Raw genomic sequence first — 22740 nt, forward strand, 5'->3', positions numbered from 1 at the left:
TATCCAATTATTTGATGGATCTCAGACCTAAAGCCTTTCTGTTGGATGAGATAGCCAGCCAACTCCTGTTCCATCCAACTGTGATGATGTGCCTCTTGTGAGTTAATGTTATTTTTATGGAGAAAGAGTCTGAAAGAGATTAAATTATCAGCAAAATAGGGATGCTCACGTGCAGAGAAATGGGGACAGTTTGAATGACTACGTCCATGTAAGAAAATAAATAATTCACTAAGAATCCTTAAAATAAGATACATAGACTATAAACCAGCAGTCATGTACTAGCCTTTAATGCTTTGAAGTTCTTATGTATCTTCGTAAATGAACAATTATAAAACAAGTAGATTAAAAAAAAAAACACCCTTTACCTCTCTTAATGTCATCCAGCTGAGGTTCAGGTGAAGGGTTGTCTTTCAAAGGGGAGGTTTTGGGCCCAGCTGCTGGCTTGGATGGAGCTTTGAACTGTGAGGAAGGCTGGGAGGCTCGAGCAGCCTGCTGCTCTATTCGTGCCTGGATCTTACTGCTGCCCTCAGCTCTGAAACAACATAAAAAAACAGTCAGTAGTGCCATAAAGCTGTGTTCATTTGTTCCAGTAAAATCTGTATTAAAATATATTTAATGAGTTCAGACTGAATACAAATTTACTTTGCATCCTGTAGAGCTATACAGTGAATTATGGATTTTAAATACAATACTGCTAAAAAACCTACACTGCTTTGGGAATCAGCATCACCACTGACTTCCATGGGAAGCATGCCATAAAGTGACTGTAGAGTGAGGTCCTTACTAACTGTGCTCCAGATCCATGTGAGGTTTAGCAATATCTTGTTCTCTGTTCAAACAGCAGTAAAGGTTTTTCATTTAGCAAAGAACATTTTCTTAATACAATCAGCAACTATAGTACAATACATTTATATAGCACCTTTCATCCTGAATGATCCCAAAACTCTTCACAAACATTTAGACATGAAATACAGAGGGATCACTTCATCCATCATTGAAATGGAGCTAACTATTAGAAGATGCATAGCAAGACTACCGAGCATTTTACAACAGGAAGTATCCTCTTTGATTACATGCAGTATATCATCAGATGAAAGTTACTATATAAGAGCAGAGAATTGTTACCAATATTGATTTATGCTCTTGAAACTACAGAAGGAATTTATATGGGAAGAATGTAATTACTCCACTTTGAATTTTAGACTAAAACCCCTTCTCTTGCCAAGTGTGCCAAGGGATCTTTAAAGACCAAAGTGATCATGACAACAGCTTGACATTTCTTCTGAATGACATGACCTCTAATAGCACAGTGCCCTGGAACATCATGCTCATGCACTTGTAGGGCATTGTCTCAGCGGAAAGTGTGGCAACTGTTGAATCAGTACCCTCATGTACAACAGCCTGGATTTGTTGTTTGGAGATCTCTGATCTAGTTGCCAAGCATGGTCCCAGCCTGCATCACTATAAAGTTTCAGTGAGTCAAAGTTTTTACGGCTGCAGTAATACAATATTTTAAATGTGTCATGTTTTAAAAAAATATTTAATAATGGCATGCTCTACAAAACTTATCTAATATGCATTCCCCACTGCTAAAAGAACTTGATTCAGAGATTTCAGGTACTTCAATTAGCACTACTCTGAAAGATATTTTATCTGAATACTTTCTAGAGTGCCATTTGTGTACTGAGGTATGGCGATTAGATTAGACAGAAGTTCTGATCTCAGCAGTTTTTAGGCAATTACCCACAATACTGTTTATTTCTGCAGCATTCATTTTTTCAGAATCTTTTGCCCATGAAGGGTTTGGATTTTTGCTCTGTTTATCTCCTTGATGCATCCATGTTTCCCCACTCTAATTGTTATATATAAATACACTTCTAGGTCCATTACGTGCAACTTCACTGTCCACTTGACAGGTTACCAGTTCCATCTTCTTCAGAAAGAAATCATTGAAAGCCATCTAATCTTTTGACCAGTTTCTAAACTCTCATCCACCAATACTGTTCAATCATGAGTTACAATTATCACCGTTCAATAACAGAGAATCCACTAATTCTTTACACTGTGCTACATACACACACTGGAGATTTCCATATTTAGGCATGATAATTGTCCTCATAAAGTCCAGGAAACTCAGTAATTAAACAATACTGCTAATTCTCAAAACTCATAGCCATAGCTAAAGGTGACACTATTAACATGACTCTCTAGCAAGAATTCTTCTTATTAACTGTATGTGCCCCAGTTTTACCTTGTTTTCTTGACTTGAATGCTGCTACTAAGTTTTTCCAGCACATATTCCCCAGTGTCATGATTGATAATAAGCACACAGTCCTTCTGATATGGTCTTTTATTTCCTTTGAACACAGTCATTGGAGGAGTTGAGCCCTGGTGTCAAAGAAAAAGCACACATTCATTTGCTTATACCCACACTATACAAGCTATTTATACACAATAAGTCTATATGCATGCTTCTGTCCTAATATCAAGAAATCATCATTTACTTTGGATTGAAAGTGTTTGTTAATTTCAAGAAGGGATGAATACATTTATATGTATTACATCAGATTCTTCCTCACTCATTATTATGCTTTTAATCATTTTATGTGGCTTTGCAGTGAAACACATCTACCCTTTGGTTACTATCATTTACAGTTCTACTTTCCATCATGTTAACAACTAAATTTTATTAGTTTGCCCTGATAAATATCAAAAACCTCCTTGATACTTCTACCAGCTCTGAAAATCCTGGGTTTGGATACTGAATATAAATCTAATTACGCATTCAGTGAAATTGTGACCTGATGAAATGTATGTGTACCCAATACATCATTTAAACTGCCTTTATATTTAATCCAGCAAATAAAAAACAACACCTCTTTTCTATGTTATGAAGCAAATATCACATGCCATACATTAGCAACAACTGATTTAAAAAAAACAAACAGCTTGTTTGCTTGGCAAAACTATTGCATGAAGACCTACATTCTGGAGCAATCTGGGGGGTTCTCTATGATACTAATTAACATTGGGTGAATCAAAAAGTTGATGCACTTAGTATAAGGGATGTACAAAAGTATACTTTCTACTGTGAAACCTACTCAGATTTTATCCATACAATATCCATACAGAGAGAGGTGAATTGTACTTACTTACAAGTGAAGAAGAGAGTCCTGCTTCAGAGAACAGAAAGCAATCTTTACACATGTTCTTGGGAAGCACCCTGAATTGAAGACAGTGTGCAAAAGCACAAGCTTCCACTCCCATCCCTCTTCTAAAGAAAATATAATGTCTTCACGCTTAAACTAAAATTTTAAACTCTCCGCACTATCAAAAATAGGATACACACACTAATTTAAAATGGTTATGGAACAATACAGACTGCCTACATCTGGATTCTTCAGAGATGTTACAGTAATACAGGTTCCAATTTGGATAAGATCATATTCTCATATAGTCATGCCTTCACAGATATTTATAATATTACTACATTAAGAAACTGAAAAGTAAAAAAGGATTGAAGAGAATATAAAATAAGCTGGAAGTTAAGTCCTGGTCATCCTTGACAGATAAAGAGAAGTTAGACAACATATAAAGCACAAATATAATGGAAATTATGATAAGCTTATATCCCACCATTCCCTATTTTGTGGAAAGCCTGGAATTTAAAGAAGAGCATAATCTTTGCTGAGAAATAAAGAGAAGAAACTGAAAATCCAATGAAGCACATCAACAGTCCCTCTCACATGCTTAAAATTAAGCAGGTATGTAAGAGTTTGGAGTACTTAAATACTAAGCAACAGAAACTAAAATGCTATGTTACAGACTATTCTGTTACAAAGGCCAGAAAACACCTACTGAGTGAAAGAGCTAAAGTTTAACAGGATTGTGATGAAACCCATAACTAAAACAAGAGACAAAAATAATTCCTCAACAACTATTTGACCATCAAATATTAAACCACTTCATCCACAAAGCACCGTAATCGCTGAAACTGTCCACACACTGGAAGAGACACAAAAAAATCTCCTTCAAACAGTGGTACCGTCAGAGATAGCAAAACTTCAAATGGCAAATTGGAACCTGAATCCCATCCAGTTGTTAGGCACTTAGGCCAGGTCTACACTGCGACTTTAAATCGGTTTAATGGCCGATATACCGATTTAACGCTGTATCCGTTCACACGACGTCGTCATTAATATCGAGTTAAACGCGCTCCTTAAATCGATTTCGGAACTCTTCCAAAGAGGCAGAGTAGCGCTATTCGATAGCGATAACGTCGGATTAGGGTATCGTGTGGACGGCAATCGACGTTATTGGCCTCGGGCGGCATCCCAGGTGCAGCACTGACTCGCTCTGGACAAGCAAGCTGAACTCGGATGCAGCGGGCAGGAAAACAGGAAAAGCACCCGCGAACTTTTGAATTACATTCCTGCTTGCCCAGGCGTGGAGCTCGTCAGCAACGGCTGGCGATGCAGTCTGAAAATCGAAAAAAGAGCATCCAGCATAGACCGTACGGAGATACAGGTCTGATCGCTGTATGGGAGAGACAAATCTGTTGTATCCAGCCTGTTACAGAACACGAATGCCAAAGCGTGTGAATAAAAAACTCCAGATACACAGCGCTTGCGTGACAAGCGTAACGGGAAGCCAGAGACCAAATGGACGCTCATGAAGGGAGGGAGGGGGTACTGAGGACTCCAGCTATGCCCACAGTCCACAAGCAGTTCTCTAAAATATTTGCATTCTTGGCTAAACTCCCAATGGTGTAAGTTCAAACCATGTGCCTGGGCGTGGTTCAGGGAACAGCTCCTTCAGTTTATCCCCCCCCGCCCACCATCGTGAAAAAAGAAGGACAAAGATTGCTGTGTGCTATGGCGTTGCTCATATGCACTCACACGCGAACAACGGCGCACGCAAAGAGTTGTCTGCTGCCTTCACAAAGGGAGGCGTGAGCTGTACCCAGCACCCCGGGCAATGTTTTCTGCCCCATCAGCACTGTGGCTTCACATGGAAGTTGGGAATCTATGGGATAGCTGAGAAACAGATAACCACAGTGCACCGCTCCTGAAATCGATGGTAGCTTTGGACCATGGACGCAAACAATCGATTTCGGGATCCCACTGTGGACGCGCTAAACCAATTTTATTAGATCTGTTCTGTAATATCGGTTTAAGCTAATTCGAAATAATCGTGCAGTGTAGACGTACCCTTAGTGCAACTGTTTGTTGGAATATGAGAAATAAAGCAGGATCCAGATGATCAGTGAACCTTCTTATATTGTTTTATCAACATTTCAAGAAAGGAAAGCTTTGAGATCACATATCCCATCCTTTTTCAGAGAATTGTCCATTTAACTAGATTGAAAGCAGCCACAATGCATATGTTGCTCCAAATCAATATTGACTATGTTCAGTTTGGTTAACTGGAAAACCCTCTAGAATATAGAAGAGACAGGTCAAGCTGAAAACTGTCCATTCTCATAAAATATTACATTAAAAATAATCTTATCAGAACAGACATCTGGAAAGGGGATGCACTACAAACAATCTTATTCACTCCCTTCAAAAATATAGGAACAATACACTTCCCAGTCAAAAGGGAATATTCCAATTCAAAAGGCAGCATTACTAGCATTAATTATATTGCTTCTGCTCTCAGAATGACTTCAACAAGATCAGTATACTATATAAATTAAATTGAGGTAATATTTCATATAAGAGTGAAGAAGGTAACATTATTTAGAAAACTTTCTTGGGAGCAGATCCTCCCCAGTGTAAATCATCAGCTCCATCCATAATTTTTCCAGCTGAGGATCTGCCATTTGGATTCCAACCTGGCAGAAAACTGTTGTCTATCTATACTAAGCCTATCTATGTTGTTTATAAATTCACATATGCTGGATTGGTAATTAGCAACAGCTCTAGCTAATATACAAATCCAGTTCCAGAACACAGGTGCAGTTTTTGTTTTGTTTCAACTCTTTATTATCAAAATAGAAATACGTACAATAATTTGTCCATATTCTTTACTGTCACTTGTCCATTATCCTTGCACAATAAATCTTTACTATACAATTTCTGGAGGGATTGGATTTAACCTCATTGCAACTGACTAGGAATCCTGGAGTAGCTTCTGCAAACATGGGGTGCAGGATGTTGTTTGTATAGCTTTCAGCAACAGAAAAAGCAGTTTCAAAGGCATAACTTCAGTCTTTTGAAATTGATTATCCTGAGTCAAGGATAATCAGACTCCCATACTTAAAATGCAGAACTAAAAACTGATGGAAATTAGGTGGGGCCCCAGTCAGGATTAAAAGTCTTTTTGTACTTCAAAGAGTACCAAGGAAGATTAATTGTAAACAAAGTAGATTGGACGTTTAAAGAAATACTTTATAGCGATTCCATTTTACAGCCCTCTCCCAGAATGCTATACTGAAATGCTAGTAGAAAGACAGTGGAAAAGCTGCTCAAACAGTGGACTCATTTGTTTTAGCATTGTGATCAAAGGTGAAGAGGACAGATTTAAGTCCATTTATAGTAGAATGTTCCTGGCTAGCAGACACTAAAACTACACGATGAGAATTTGCTATGAAGTCAAAAAGTAAATTTGCATCATAACACAAAGTAAACTTACTGGAATATGTGGCAGTGTAATTGTTACTTCATCTCCTTTACCAACCTGGAGCTCCCCCTCACAAGATGTGTCTATAGATGCTGGTTTAAAATCATCTGAAGAGGAAAATAAGTGGTATTAAATACATTTCTCATCTAAATAGTTTCTAGAGAGTTCCATGGTTTCTCTTCTGAGGTAACTCATCTCCTGCTTTATTTCTGATGAGAAGGAATGTAAAATGTGGGCTAATGCTACTATTTAAAGAAGAGCTGGACTAATGCATAGGCACAATAGTTCTAATTCTGTGGATACCTGCTCCTTAAATCATGTGATTACCTCAGATTTTAATCTTTCAATTTTTTAAAAAAGGAAGTTTCTAGCCATTCTGGTCAAGGAAAAGCTTCAACATGTGACCCAGGTATAACCAATGCGTGACATTCGAGTCTGAAGACAGTTTGAAACAAGCAGCCAACACATCATGTGAGTGCGGGTCACTTGCCAGGATTATCCAGGCATATTCTCACATACTCCGTTCCCTGCCTTTGCAGGGGCCTTGGGCACTGGTGCATCTCGGTCCCTCCTTTTCTCTGCCTGTGGCACATAACAGTCTAGTCTCCTGTGGGCTGTACTACTTTAGTCTAATTTCAGTTGTTGGGTTTAGTCAGTGGGCGTTGGTGGCCTGTGATATACAGGAGTCAGACTAGATGATTTAGTGATCCCTTCTGGCCTTAAACTCTATGACTCTAAGTGGTGAACTGCTCCACGTATCTCAACAGATTGTTAACTGTAAGACTGAGTAGTTTGTGGGGAGACCTGCCATCATGACCTCAGAACTCTCTGTCTCACAGAAGCAGAAGAATTCAGTGAGCCCAGCTCAGCTAGCCATGCAGATACACCCTTGCTGTGGTAAGTTCTGGTCAGGGCCCCAAAGCTTCTACCTCTACTTCTCTAGGTGGGAGAGGGGAGCAGAGAGAAGGCCTGCATGCTATTGTCCCTATTTGTATGGGAGAGAGGTCCCCTGACAAAGCCATTCCAGATGGAGGGTGGGAGCATGACACAGTCAGAATATGCCTAAAGCAATTTAAAGCCCAAAGATAGTCCTGGTTTATAGGGGGTTACTTTGAATAAAACGTACTTTGCGTCTCTGAGTAAGTGTAAAGTAATATCTCCAGTAACTTTTCTTAATATATTTACATATTTTCTATTAATTATCCTACCACACTACTGAGCCATAAAGGAGACAAAAACAGATGATCAGAATGTATGAAGTTCAGACATGATTTAGACAAAACTGCAAAAGTAAAATCAGAACATGAACCAGATATGAGTATGGGAGATAATGCCATTTTCATAAGAGGGCACTCAATTACAATGTCTAAGCATACAAAAAAGTGGGGCATGGATCAACCTTCACATCGCACTCCCCGGCAATACCCAGCCTGGGAAAGCTAATGATCCAACCAGCAAAACAAATTTGGTAATTAATCCTGGCCACATGCCACCTGAGGTACATTGCACATACGCTAAGAAGCAGCATACAAAACTATCCAGTTATATTCACTGCCAAGACTTCTCTTAATTATTGTATTAGTTGTTAAAACGTCCACTTCTTAGAGTAAATTTAAAATGAAGCTCTACTATGAAAACCAAGTTTGCAAAAAATAGCACCTTCTTAACATCCTCTCTAAGAGTAATACCGACTGGGCTTAATGATAAAAATAAATGTAACTGATTTTTACTCTGGTAGTACTACAGAGACAACACAGCAGACAGAGAAAGTGAGTGTACGACTAGATTTAACCTCTTCTCATGCATTACCAAAAGAGTTAATCGTTCTAATTGCAGGGCCAAGTTGTGCCCTCACTTACGTCTGAGTAACGTTGTGAGTTAACAATTACGAGCTATTGTTTCCCCAAATGTATCACTGTGGACTTGCTGGGTCAAGCAAGGGGAAGCTGCAGAGGGTTTCCTAATCTAGTTGAGCACCAAAAGGGAGCAGGGCTCTTGGCCCACCCCCATTTCTTATTAAATGCTATGTGTGCATGTATCATAAATACTCTTTTTTTTTTGTTCTTTTGAGCCTGACACTTTACCAGAGCCTCCTCATTTACAAGTCTGGCATATCTCCCTCTTACATATACATATAGGAATGGTATGAGCTGGGGTGACTGTTAAAGGATTTCAATACTAGGCTTTTTTCCTAGGGTCAGTGGTAGATGAAGATATGCCATGCAAACATCTGGGTTTCTCTTGGGAAGTTTGCTGGTTTGTGTATACCCTTGGTTAGTTTTGTAATGGTTATACTAATTTTATGACCCTGAAAAATAGTCCATGATTTTAATTACCAAAGTTAAGTTTTCCTGGAAGCATTTTCCATGGATTGTCCAGGATACCATAAAACCTCACAAACAAAACATGATGAAAATGAGTTTTTGCAGGTTATAAAGGAGAGCAGAATTTTGGTCTACAAAATCTTACAGTGGTATGTAGGAAGGAGAAAAAAACCCCCAACAGTATAATTGATTCCAGGTTAAATTTTCAGGCCCAGCAGTTATAAAAAAAATTCTAGCCTGGAAAGTCAATATGTCTGATCTGAAGCTCATTGATATGACATTCAGCAAGAGACTCACTTCCCTCTCCCCCACCGATCCCTAATTTTTACAGTTACTTTCAAACTAGCCTCACTTTAATTTCCCTCCTCCCATCTCAATTTGCAATAACCGGGTAAGAACCTAGGAAGGAGGAGCTGGTGAGGAATGGGCAGAGAGGGGATGGCGAGCTGGTAAGGGGTGTGTGCAGCAGTTGGGATGGTAGGAGCAAATGGAGAGTTAGGGGCTAGGGCTCAGAGACAGAGGATGGAAAGCCGGGCAGGGGAAAGGAGGAAGATACAGGGGGAAGGGAATGGGGGATCCCAGTGCACAGAGCGTAATGAGGGTCCCTGGAAAAGTGAACAGGGTTGGAAAACTCCTGCTCTCTCCACGGAGGGGGGTGCTGCACAGGGGATCCCAGGCTGGGGGCGGGGGGCAGAACAGGGGCTGTGGGCCAGGGGAAGGAGTAAAGGCCTAGAGTAAAGGGCTAAGCCGGGGGGTCCCCAGGAGGGGCAGGATCCCGGGCAGGACAGTGAGTCCAAGGGAGAGCAAGGGGGGCAGGGGCAGGGCGGTGGGTCGCAGAGGGAGCGGGATACCGGGCAGGGCGGTAGGTCCCGGGAAGAGCAGGGGGGCGGGATACCGGGCAAGGCGGTGGGTCCCGGGGAGATGGGGGCAGGGCGGTGGGTCCCGGGGAGAGCAGGGGGGGCGGGATACCGGGCAGGGCGGTGGGTCCTGGGGAGAGCAGGGGGGGTTGTGGCAGGGGCAGGACAGTCGATCCCGGGGAGACGGGGGCAGGGCGGTAGGTCCCGGGGAGAGCAGGGGGCGGGGCGGCTGGCTCACAGCGGATGGTGTGGAAGGAGGCCTTGGGCCGCCGCTCGAAGCTCTCCCCCAGCTGCAGCCCGTGCTCCTCCTTGTCCAGCAGCGGGTTCGCCGAGCCGTTCATGCTCCTGCCCGCGCCGGACCCGGACACGGCAGCACCCGGCAGCGGCGGATCCTCAGCCCCGCTCCCTTCCGGGGCAGCGTGTCACCGGGAAAGGAGTCCGGCTGCGGGGCGCGCCCCGCGCGGGTAGGCCCCGGGGAGGGCGCAGGATGGGGGGGTGTCTGTGGGGTCGGGGGGGTCTGACACTTGGAGCCGAGGGGGTTCTGTGGGGGTGTGGGAAGGGGTGTCTGACACGGGGAGCGGAGGGTGGAGGGGGGGTGTCTGAACACGGGCAAGGGGGTGGGATGAGGTCGACAGGGGAGCGGGGGGGTCGGGTGGGTGGGGAAGGGGTGTCTACACGGGGACACGGGGAGCGGAGGGGGGTCTGGGAGGGGGTGTCTGACACTGGGAGCAGACTGGGGGTGTCTCGGGGCAGGACGGGGGTGCCTGGGGAGAAGGAAGGAGGTGTTGGAAAGCAGGACGCGGTTTCTGACATGGGGAACAGAGGGGAGTGTGGGAGGGAGAGCAGGATGGGACTGACACAGGGAGGCGCTGTCTGGGGTGGGGGGCAGGCTGGGAGTCTGACACAGCGCAGCCCTGTGCTTGCAGGATCAAGTTCCCGGTGAACCCTGAAGAGCTGTGTGGCCCATAAGTTCTCTTTAACACTGGTCACGACTACACCAAAAAAAGGCATCACGTTTGTAAACATGTTAACTAATGTGATGATAAACTTATCTTAGTATCTAGCAGAGATGGTGATAAATTGGGTTTAAAAGCAAAAAAACTTTAAGACCAGGTGAGATGTCTTTTTACATGTGATTGTTCATGTTCAGACTAAGTGCAAAATCATGTATAGCACCATTAGTTAATATTTTCCTTGTGTAAACATGACCAATGAAAATGATCAGTTTGGGGTGTTTTTGGTCTATCTTGTTAAAAAATGTATCTGCTTCTCTTTATTGTCTGACAGAGCACATTGTAAAGCCTGTTAGTTTACTCAGACTTTTTTTAATCTGTAGGCTGAGTTGTGAGGTTTTTGTTCTTGCAGGGTTTGGGAGTCTTGTTAGTATAACTTTGTCATAGATTTTTAAGACCAGAAGGGATCAAATAGTCTGACATCCTGTATAACAGACCAAATAATTTTGACCTTGTTTTAACTCAATTCTGTATGCATCTTTAAACTTTGTGAGGGTATAATGTCATGACATTACTAAATAAATAAAATATAACGTTTTTGCTTTGAGTGAGGTACTGTTGGCTTTTACATAAAAATGGGGATGCTGTCTTCACCCTTTGTCTTATGTTTTTGAATTTCAGAGGTAAGTAGCTCACTTTTATTTTTTTGTAAAAGAACACAAAGGCTCCAGTCCAATCTGTGCTTACACCATCATGGAATCGCACTAGAATCGTTGGGGACATAAATGGGTACAAGGTTCCTTTCAAGTGGATCAGGTTGCAGAATCAGGCCCATAGTGTGGGGACAAGGTGGTAGTCAGTTTTTGTGGCTTCTATATGATCTATAAGAGGAACAGAAATGTGTCTTGTTGATTATTTTTGTTTTTAATCTTAGAAATCTTAGGAAAGTCAAGTCTGATCTTGCCTAGTTTTGCTGGAGGACTTCCATGGAGGTTTCAGAAAAGTAGGTTTGGTGCTTTCTCAGCCTGGGTCTTACAGCGAGTTACAAAAAGTCCCTAAGAAGTGCAAACTATAATCCTTTTCTCATTATTTCTTATGTTTCTAGGGCCTTGATTGTTTTGTCTGAAATCAAAGATGGAAATATACACCTGAGGAAAAAACATTTTAAATCTGCTTTGTCTGTATTCATATGGATGAATCCAGGATGTTCCAAGAAAACACATCTGATAATTACTTGAATTCAGTAGCCCTAATTTGTGAAGATGATGCTTTCCAAAAGAAAGGGCACAGTAAAAGGACCCTTAGCCCTGAAGAAGCTGAAAAACTGGCAAGAGATCAAGCCTTGGTGTCTGACTTCAAAAAACTGAAACTGGAGAAAGATGCACAGAAGAACTGGGATCTATTTTACAAAAGAAACAGCACAAACTTCTTTAAAGACAGGCATTGGACAACTAGAGAGTTTGAAGATTTAAAAGCATGCCGAGAGGTAAGCCATATACACTAGTTCTACAAGTAAAGGGGCAAATATTGCTAATTATTTTCAAATGATTTAATAATCCACCAAATAAGATGTCAGTGACAGATCACTGTTATCTGTCAAATGCGCAGTGTTGTGTAGTTCATAGCTTCCATGACTTCTAAGATTAAAAAAAATTTCAATTTTTTTTGATTGGACTTTTCATCCTATTCTTTCCTCAATATGTCCATGAGTAGGCTCCATCAGGACCCATCTGAAAGTTTCAAAAGTTGGAATCTCTTATGAAATCTTTGAATAATAGTTTATAATTGACCTATATTTTACATTCAGACCCACTCTCTAGAACAGTGGTGCCCAAACTTTTCCTGTCGCACCTCCCCCTTACCAGTCATGGCATTTGTCCATGACCCCCTCCCACCCACCCCCCGCTCTCCATTACTGCACATTTGGGTCAGCAGAGGAGCTTGGGCTGAAGGCAAACCTGGGGCCAGAAATGGGAAGGGAACAGATCTGCGGTTACCGTCAGAGCTGGCCTGGGGTTGGAGAGGGAATCAAACAGAGATGGGCCCGGGATGGGAACGGAGCCTGGGCCAGGGGTGTGTCTGTGGTGGGGCCATGGTTGCAGGCAGACCTAGGAGCAGGGCTGGGGCTGGGTCAGAGAGGAGCTGGAGGCTGAGCAGGGCTACGTGGTGCTCCCTCCCCAATCCCCATGGGGCTGGCTGGGTCTTGCCACATGTTTCTGTGCACCCCGTATGGGGGCATGCCCCACAGTTTGGGCACCACTGCTCTAGAATATTTGCTCTGTGTCCTAAATTAGATCTAAGTTCCTCTCTGTCTTCCAATTTGCAGACACAAGTTGCAAAACTTTTGAGCACCCTGTTATAAAGTCACCTATCTAGAGTAGTCAATACATTAAAATATACATTTTAGAAACACATTAAAATGTATTTGTTATTCACTCTATTAAATAAAAGGGCCCAGGCAAGAAGGATAACATAATTTAATCATTGCTGAAATGAATAGATCACTAATGAGATTTTAGTAGTTTCTAAAGAGAAACTTAAAGTAATATAAATTAAAACTTACACTTCACAAAGTCAAATTGCCAGTGGAAGGATACTTCAGATTTTAAACTGATCCTAAGTTTAAAATGTGAAGAACAGTGTCTTTGTACTATGAGGATCAACACAAGTAATGTGCTGTATGCTTGGCCTCTTTCTCCCATATAGTTTGAAGATCAGAAACTGACCATTCTTGAAGCAGGCTGTGGGGTTGGAAATTGCTTGTTTCCACTTTTAGAAGAGGACTTGAATATCTTTGCATATGCCTGTGATTTCTCTCCAAGAGCTGTTGAGTATGTGAAGGTTGGTGTGATATTTATCTGTATTTTTAGTGCTTTAGAAATTTGTGTTCATCAGATTACAGATTATCTAGCTTTGTTTTCTTCTATAAGTATGGTAAACTGTCCTGTAAGGAAGAGGAGAGAAACTGATATACAGTACTGGAGCTTAATTTACAAGAAATTGAATCATCTTTGAGGACCTGATTTTCTAGTATTAAATCATATTACTGTAGTAGTAAGTGTGAATGTTGTACTTGGATATTTCCTAAAAGTAAAGTTTGGCCAATGAGAAAATAGACTGAGTGATGTTAAAGGACCCCAAATCTGAAGTGAACTGTGACTACTTACTGGTAAGTAGCGTATGTGTGGAGAGCCATCTGCGCCCTGTTTCTGTGAATCTACTACCCTTTAGGACCAAATTCTACACGCATTGCATCACTTAACTCCTACTTATGTTTGTTTACCAGTGATGAGTGCTGTAGTGTGTGCGTCAATCTGTGAACTATGAGAGACTCTTCAGTACTATTGAAGTATCTGCCTATTCTTCACGCCTCCACCTTAGTTTGCTATACATGTCTTGTGCTAGTTCTTTGCTTTCACTACTTTTATAGGGGGCAATGTAAACTTTGTTGTTCAAAGGGATGACAAGTTATTGCCACTTCTAAACCCAGACACTATACTGCAGATAGTCATATGTCGTGGTGTATAAATTTTCTCTTTAAAATGAGTGTATTCTTGAGAACTGTGAGGCTTTTATGCAACTTATGACCACTTTCATTAGAGAATCTCAATGCTATTAATATTTCTCGTATACATAGTGTTGTGCAACTGCTAACTAATTTTCACAATGTTTTTACCACATTTTCTACAACAATCTGTCTGGGGATTGGTCCTGCTTTGAGCAGGGGGTTGGACTAGATGACCTCCTGAGGTCCCTTCCAACCCTGATATTCTATGATTCTATGATTCAGCAATTAAGTGCCCCCTCCCCCCCAACATATCCATGTCCTGGTAAATTACACAGTACAACCAAAATTTGATTTGAGACATAAACTCAGCTGTGACATCTTTGTGAGGAGGGAAGAGGAACAACCAGAGTGATCTTGAAAACAAAAACTTAGAGGCTTTTTTCAAGAATATTTGAAGATCTATTATAAACAGACAGCATGTTTATACTCAATTCATTTTTATACAGTACAGTACACTCTCTCTAGAATGTCCAACAAACTTTTGGCTATAGTGAACCCGGTCCCTGGAACTTACCACCAGCCCTGGGGCCGCTAGTGTAATTATATCGTGTCATTTTGAAAAAATATGCTGAATTTTGCAGAATTTTAAAATGTAGGCAGAATTTTTAATTTTTTGGCACAGAGTTCCCCCAGGAATAGTGACACAGCACTCCAGTGGCACAGCTGCACCAGTGCAGCTGCTCCACTGTAGTGCTTAGTGAAGATGCTACTTATGGCAACAGGAGAGCTTCTCCCATCAGCGTAGGTACTCCACCTCCCTGAGAATTGGTAGATATGTTGATGGGAGAAGCCTTCCAGTCAACATAGCACTGTCTAAACCAGGGGTTAGATTACTATAACTCCATCACTCAGGGGTGTGGATGTTCCACTTTCCTGAGCGACGAAGTTATACCAACATAATTTCCTAGCGTAAACAGAAAGCTTGGAGTGAATGCTCTTTGTAGTTCTGTTTCCGTTTGTTGCTCTCCCTGTTTAAAAAAAAAAAATCACAAAATACAATTTTGTCTTTTATAATTTTATAGTGAATGCTGTTACTTTTCAACTAAAGCGACATCTTTTCACTCCATAGAAGAACGCTTTATATAATATTGAGAGATGTAAAGTATTCCAATGTGATCTGACCAAAGATGACCTTCTGGAAAATATACCAGCAGATTCTGTGGATGTTGCCACATTAATATTTGTGCTTTCTGCCATTCACCCTGACAAGATGCACCTTGCTTTGCAAAATATTTATAAGGTAAATGTGTAAGTATGACCTAATAGTTTTGGGGTTTTTTTTAAAGTCTTTTTTGACTCAAGAATACTATTGCACTCTGAAAAGAAACTGTGTGAAAATGGCACCTCCTTAGTACTTTACTCTCTGGATGAATTCAGTCACATTTGCTTTTGCTTACTATCAGGACTAAAATAAGTTTTGACTACATTTTTCTTGTGTTAGTTCTGAGTGAGTGAACTGGATTCTCCTCTGGCTTGTGTATCATCAACATAACTAAATTAATGTTACAAAAATGTTCATGTTGGTAATATGACATCTAAATTGCTGTAGGACTAGCTGTTAGAAGAAAACTCTTTTTTGCAAGTAACTTAAGCAGACTTGCTGTATGGTCCTTGAGATGCAGCACATGGAACCACATGATGCCATTTTTACAGCATCACTTTTTGCCTTTGTAAGGAGTACTGTTAAGAAAATCTGCTAATAACTCATTTTTATAAAAAGGAAATCAGCTAATTAATTGGCTGAAAATCAGATCAGAAATGAACGTTGCTTTCTCTAGGTTCACCAGCATTATTTTCTCCTGCTTTTTTGGTTACCATTTTTATCTATACCAAGCATCTTAACACCCTAAAATAAAAACTGTCATAACAGTGCATTTTGTTGGGAAATAAGTACCATTATTTTTCCTTTATCTGGATTTAAAGGTTCTATGGTACTGTGTTATGTTAATAATGATTCAGGCCCTGATCCTGATAACACTAACATATATGCTTAACTTTACATTGAAATCAGTGGGACTACACCCAGTATACAGAGTTAAGCATGTACAGAAGTCTGTGTGGGACTGGGGTCTTAGGATTCAAACAAGAAGTATAGGAGCATTAGCGTCTCCTCCTGTGAAGTGCTGAGATTTTTCAACTCTGATTGAGGGTACTCAGCATCCTGTAGGAGCAGGCCCTAAAATGAAGAGCTGATAAATGCACAACTATTTTGAGATAACAGTTGTCCAAAAATATTGGCTACTAATTGGGAAGAAAGGTTCACATTTTGATTTCTCATTCTGTTTCCAACAAACATTTTTTTAATTTGCAGTTTGTACTGTATTTGGATTTTTATATTATAGGATATCTGTTGTATCACATCAGCTATAGTCTGAATAATAAAGGTTAGGTTTTGATATACTTCAGAGTTTGTTTTCTAAAATAGAGATTTATTTCTTAACTCAAATAGGACAGAGGCTAATTACTATTTTCTTAGTGAAGATGAGTTAGCTCATTTAATCCATTTGTTCGCTTCTGCAGAAATTTACAGATTTTGTTATGTCCACTTTACTGGTATATCTGTATTTTATCTGATAGGTATTAAAACCAGGCAAATGTGTCTTATTTAGAGACTACGGGCTCTATGATCATGCAATGCTTAGATTTAAATCTGGCAGCAAACTTGGAGAAAACTTCTATGTTAGACAAGATGGGACAAGATCATATTTCTTTACTGATGGTAAGATTTAATAGAAATTTTTTTCTCCGCAAGTTTGTTATTTAAACTTGCTTCAGGGAATTGTTGCTATGCCTTTAAGGGTTGCTTGATACATATATGAATTATGAAACCTTCAGTGTTGTTTGTTTTCCAGCTATATATGGTTATTTTATAAAAGTGGGAGGACTGAAGGAGCAATTTGATCTGTTGACAGAATTACCTATATGTACCATTATGACAGGCCATGGCAGCATAGGTTTAGAACTTGTTCGCTGCAGTGGCTTCATTCAGATCAATACTCTGAAAGAAAGAGAAAAATGCTTAGGGAAAGATTTGGTCTCATATGTCACTAAGCAACTAAGGGGTGCAATTATCCCATAATAGTCTTTTTGCAATGTTCTGACATATATGAAGCCTGCTTCAAAACCTGTTGAAGTCAGTGGGCTTTGAAGCAAAAGTATGACTGGAATGAAAGAAAGCTTTTATTGAGGTAACACTGTGCTAATAATTTGACTAGTTGTGACTGCTGTCTCTTCTGGTAGATTATTTCCAAGTTCAACCAGCTCTACATTTTAGTAAAGATAACTTTTAAAAAGCATTTCATTATCATCATCTTAGGACATTAATAATACTTACAGTAGCACCTCAGAGTTACGAACACCTTGGGAGTAGAGGTTGTTCATAACTCTGAACAGAATGTTATGGTTCTTTCAAAAGTTTACAACTGAACATTGACTTAATACAGCTTTGAAATTTTATTAAGCAGAAGACAAATACTTCTCCTCCCCCTTTTTTTTTTAGTGGTTTATGTTTAATATAGTATGTACTGTATTTTCTTTTTTTGGTCTCTGCTGCTGCCTGATTGTATACCTCCAGTTCCAACTGAGGTGTGTGCTTGACTGGTCAGCTCATAATTCTGGTGTTCATAATTTTGAGGTTCCACTGTATATAGTCTTTCACTGAGTTAGGTTTCAGAGGGGTAGCTGTGTTAGTCTGGATCTGTAAAAAATCATGTGGCACCTTTATAGACATACTGGAGCATAAGCTTTCGTGGGTGAATATCCACTTTGTCAGACTCCAGTACGTCTGTTAGTCTATAAGGTGCCACAGGACTCTTTCATTGAGGGATCTCAAAATGCTTTACAAAAGAAGATAATTGTCCCAACTTTATGGATAGGAAAACTGAAGCATGAAGAAATTAAGTCTTGTACAAAACTGGGATTGTAACTCTGGTCTCTTAACTCCCAGTTTCGCTCACTGAACACTAGAGAACAAACACTTCCCTGTATTAATTATGGGGCTATGTGAAAGAAAAAAGACTTTTTTCTTCTTTAAAGCAAAATCAAGCATTGAAAGTCTCTTGGAGACCAATTTGGAGCCAAGTAAATAATTTTGATATTTTATGACGTAGTTGATTACCTAGTTGCTGCTCATATTTAAAAATAAAACTAATTCCATTGATCATTTTTGAGATGTTTCTGTTCTTTAAAGGATATTGATTAAATTTAAGATAAATAATGCAAGCAGCTATGCAACTTCACCTAAGAATTCCTACAGTCATTTTTGTTCAGCAAATACACCTATACCCCTATATAACGCTGTCCTTGGAAGCCAAAAAATCATACCGCGTTATAGGTGAAACTGCATTATATTGAACTTGCTTTGATCTGCGAGAGTGCGCAGCCCTACCCCACCGGAGCACTGCTTTACCACGTTATATCCAAATTCGTGTTATATCGGATCGCGTTATATCAAGGTAGCGGTGTAGCTTGTGTAATTCCACTTATACTGGTAATTGTACCAAACTGAGCTCTGCTGTTGGAGGGAGGGACTGGGGGAGACGGCCTAGAAATGGAAATGGAAATTTGACTCCACTCCCTTGCTAGGCATTTGGAGAATGAGATATCACAGTTGAGTGTTTGGATGGAAAATTTTTAATGAGTTATTTTCCCTTGAATTTTGAAGATTCTGCTATTACCTGCTGTCTCATTTTCTTGTGGTGATATGAAAACAACCTGTATATTGTGCTACAGTAGCAAATAACTCTAAAATATCATTCACCAGTGTCAGTTCTTTCTAAAATGGCCTGTTGAGTTTAATTGCGATCTAACAAATTTGTTTTTCCGAGAGTTTGATCGGCAAAACATGTGCTAGTGCAGCAAAATGTGCTTTGTGACCACTTGGTGGTGGTTCATGGAGGAGCTTGCCAGTCAGGAGGTGCTAGCTCTCCTTATTTTCAGCTGAGAGAAATAAAACAGATGAAAGAGAGAAGTGAAAGGAGGAGCAAATACAGTGATTGTTCTTTTTTAGAAAGGGATATATGCCTGGCTCAAACAGGACTATCAGTCTCTCTCACCTTCTCAGAGAACTGATTTTTTCACTCCCCCAAATTATTTTTAATTAGTTGAGGAGTGAGTATGTAGATCTTGCTCATAGCCTGATTTCATTACAGTGAAGTTGTCCGATGGTTGCAGTATCTATTATTTATTTTTCAGTAGCCTGTATTTCTCACACTGTACAAACAGTGAGCAACAATTTCTGCTATGGAGAGTTAACAATCTAATTAGGTAGAACAGATAAAGAAAAGTGTGAGGGAGGGTAAACAGAGGAGAAATGACTTGCCCAAGATCAAACAGCAGGTCAGCAGCAGAGCCAGGTCTTCTGAGTTCCAGTCCAGTGTCCTGTCTGCTAAGCCTCACTCGCTCCTCTAGGGAAGGTACTTCACTAAGGTTTCTTCTGTGTTTCTGTTTAACTACAATGTGGGAACTTGGCCTATTTGCCCCTCCACAGAGAGCAAGCCTGAGGCCAATCCACCGCGGAAATCTTCAAAATGGGGTTGAAAGAGGGACTTAAGATGGTGCATTGGCTTTGTGCTGGCCCATTACACAATGTGAAAATAATTTCAGAGTCATTCACAAGAGGAAATGGAAAACTTTCAATTTAAAATGATAAATGTACACAATTTGGGAAACGGGATTGTGTTACCTTTTTAAAGCCCCAGTCCTGCGAGCTGCTCTGCATGAAAGCAGAGCCTCATTGACTTCAGTGAAGCTCAGTGCAAGTGTCGGTGTCTGTCTGCACAGAGCAGCTTGCAAGTTTGAAACCTTCATGATTTTCATGAAAATGGATGTAATTAAGTAGTTAAAAACAAATGCTTGTATAAATGTGCATTAGTACTTAAAAACAGTTTAAACTAACTTTTAGTAACACCATCTTTCTCCCTTATAGAGTTCTTGTCTCGTCTCTTTATGGCTGTAGGATATGAGCAAGTGGTCAATGAGTATGTGCTACGAGAAACTGTGAATAGGAAAGAAGGCCTGCGTGTTCCAAGGGTTTTTCTTCAGAGCAAATTTCGAAAGCCTCTAAGTGAAGCATGAGTATTTGCTAATGAGCCACAGAAATGCTTGTTTAAATGGGGCGGTGAGGGGGGGGGGAAATCTAGTATCATGTTTTTCCTTGGCTGTACTATCCTGGAGTCTGCTAAACCAGAATGACAGAATCATGTTTTCCAGAACCCTTTTTGATCCTTGGGTAAAGAAGACAAGAGTGACTATTAGAATACAATTTTAAAATAGGATAAAAGTACATATATACAAGCAAACTCTTTGAGTGACTAAATTTCCCCCTTTTAAAGTAAATTCTATGCACCATTATTAGAGGCTCTTGTGTGATTTTAATATAAAAATGGTTTAAATAGGACAGTCTGTTTTTAAATAATTCTCCAAGGATTTTGCATAGGATTGTAATTTTCATTAAGGAAAGTATGTTGTTGAGCATAAACAGGCTAAGTGTTAATTATAAACAACTGCTTCCACTAGTTGCAAGAATGGATTAGTGTTGTGTCCCTTCCCTTTCATATTAAAACTATTTTATATTTCTGCTAATGGGCACTTTTTGTCTGATATTCATTTTTATAATAAGGCCTATTAAAAGTTATAGGAGTTCTTCTTTTCAGTGCATATAGCGCGTCTGCACCTAATTTATATCTGGTGTTAAGAAAACACACTCCATGTGTGAAAGGTTAGCCAAAATACTGTTTTTGTTATGAAAACAATCATCTGTAGCAATTTGATGAACTATTTCTTAAGACATCTATTAATCATTTCTGAATGGAATCTTAATATAAAGCATGATTACTATTTTTATTCATGCTTCCACTTTCTACCAGCAAAGAGAGACTTTTTGGAACTTAAGGGGGGACAACAGCCCTGCAAACACAAAACCATTGCTTCCGTAAAGCATGTGACCTGATGCGGAACGTTGCCTTGTTTGTTTTGCTACATCTTATAATGACAGGTTAGAAATAGCAGGAAGAAACACTTCTTTTAATTTATGTCCATTTCTTTTACAGGTGTCTGTTTTTTTCCTGTTCCACTCCAAAAATTTGTTAAGCTGTAGACCTGTGACCCACTAACAAGCAATTGAACCTCAAGGCCCCATCAGTTGATGGCCTGGTGGGGCTGTTAGTAGTGAGGCTGTCGGTGCTTCTTTGGCATGAGTGCAGTGTGAGGATTTATGTTCATTTCTCAAAATGTTTCAATTATATGACAACCCCCCCAGCCCCTTTCCCTTTTCAGAGAGGCTGAGGCTAACACTGCCCTGTTAACAGTGTATGATTTTTGCAGACAAGCACCTGCCCATTACATAATGTTAGGGAATGGCCAAGAAGAGTGAAGGGTGGGAGAGACCTCGGTGCTTTTCCCTTCACACACCCTGGCCTAATCTTTGTGAGTTGAAGAGCGAAGAATCACATGCCTCAGTTGCTTTAAAAGGGCATTTTAAATGTCACAGGGCTTCTCTGAGTCTGGAAAGGGAATCTGGAGTCTCTTCTCTGAGCAGTGTTGAAAAAGATATTGACCCTCCACCACCCCAGAATTCAATCGCTGCTAGCACAGAAAGCCAAGGAGTTGATATCTTGCTCAGTGAGATAACTGGTGGTTATTTAACCCAGAAGGTTACAAAGTCCTCTGAGTGGTAACCTATGTAGACAATCCATGTTGCAAGAGGATAATCTCTTTTCCCTGAGGTTTACACAAGACTGTAACCAATGCCTGATTCACACCCCTCTGAAATTTACTATTGTTTGAGGTATCTATTCAATGCTCTGCTTCCTGGGTGAAGCAGCATGGCAGGTTTGTCATCATCCTGTTCTCCAGATGGTTGAAAGGAAGGAGAAGCTGGTCCTAGCCCATACCACATCCCATAATCAGGCTGGATTTGTTCTCCGTAGGGTTGTATTGGGGGAGGAAGAGGGAGGAAAAGGAGGTGGTGCTCTTGGCTCAGCTCTGAATGCCATTAGCATCGTGATTCTGTTTGTCCCAGAGGGAGGAGGTATTTACCTGGTGTAGCCCTTGCTTGCTGTAGCATGATTCATCTACCTTGTGTGTAATTAGGGAGGAGAGGAGAAATGCCTGCTAACTGTTTCTTGGTGACCAGGCTTGCAGTGGAGATTGGAGCACACCAGGAGGGTGGAGTAGGATACAGTGGAAGAAGCCTAACCCTTCCCACCTATAGAGAACAGACAGCAGAAAGAAACCTTGAGGTCCCCCTATCATAAACAGATAGCTAAGGGTTAATGTTTCTTTTACCTGTAAAGGGTTAACAAAAGGAACCAAACATCTGACCAGAGGACCAATCAGGAAACAAGATTTTTCAAATCTCAAAGGGGGGGAAGTTTTGGGTGTGTGGTCCTTTGTCTGTCCCTGTTGCGCTCTCA

The 22740-nt window shown here is 40.5% G+C and overlaps 2 protein-coding genes across 9 annotated transcripts in view; one reads left to right on the top strand and one right to left on the bottom strand.

The window, feature by feature from the left end:
- Positions 1–10146, bottom strand: part of EAF1 (ELL associated factor 1) — a 28429-nt gene extending 18283 nt beyond the window's left edge. Inside the window, exons 1-5 of one of the 2 annotated variants that reach the window (XM_075062490.1) lie at positions 10044–10118; positions 8961–9016; positions 6637–6731; positions 2252–2388; positions 366–532 (exon numbers count right to left, since the gene is read on the bottom strand). In XM_075062490.1, coding sequence (XP_074918591.1) covers positions 366–532; positions 2252–2388; positions 6637–6731; positions 8961–8985 — 424 coding nt within the window. In that variant the 5' untranslated portion in view covers positions 8986–9016; positions 10044–10118. Of the gene's footprint in view, positions 1–365; positions 533–2251; positions 2389–6636; positions 6732–8960; positions 9017–10043 lie in introns of both variants that reach the window. The other variant, XM_032774956.2, reaches the window with a different exon arrangement.
- On the top strand, positions 10044–20911 carry METTL6 (methyltransferase 6, tRNA N3-cytidine). 7 transcript variants are annotated; one of them, XM_032774953.2, is made up of 7 exons: positions 10044–10269; positions 11693–11761; positions 11864–12244; positions 13465–13599; positions 15396–15566; positions 16904–17045; positions 20253–20911. In XM_032774953.2, exons 3-7 carry the CDS (start codon positions 11948–11950, stop codon positions 20399–20401), a joined length of 894 nt encoding a protein of 297 aa, XP_032630844.1. In that variant the 5' UTR covers positions 10044–10269; positions 11693–11761; positions 11864–11947; the 3' UTR covers positions 20402–20911. The 7 variants fall into 7 exon arrangements, with proteins under 7 accessions (XP_032630844.1, XP_032630841.1, XP_074918590.1 ...); XM_032774950.2 differs by having other exon boundaries at positions 10212–10269; positions 11702–11761; XM_032774952.2 differs by lacking the exon at positions 10044–10269 and adding an exon at positions 10542–10918.
- The last annotated feature ends 1829 nt before the right edge of the window (positions 20912–22740 follow it).

This window comes from Chelonoidis abingdonii, chromosome 2 (genome assembly GCF_003597395.2).
Source record: "Chelonoidis abingdonii isolate Lonesome George chromosome 2, CheloAbing_2.0, whole genome shotgun sequence".
Classification (NCBI taxonomy): Eukaryota; Metazoa; Chordata; order Testudines; family Testudinidae; genus Chelonoidis; species Chelonoidis abingdonii.

Coding starts and splice junctions, on each gene's coding strand:
- METTL6 (XM_032774953.2), top strand. CDS start 11,948: ATGGATGAATCCAGGATGTTCCAAGAAAACACATCTGATAATTACTTG. Junction 12,245..13,464: donor ATTTAAAAGCATGCCGAGAG/GTAAGCCATATA, acceptor TCTCCCATATAG/TTTGAAGATCAGAAACTGAC. Junction 15,567..16,903: donor CTTTGCAAAATATTTATAAG/GTAAATGTGTAA, acceptor TTTATCTGATAG/GTATTAAAACCAGGCAAATG.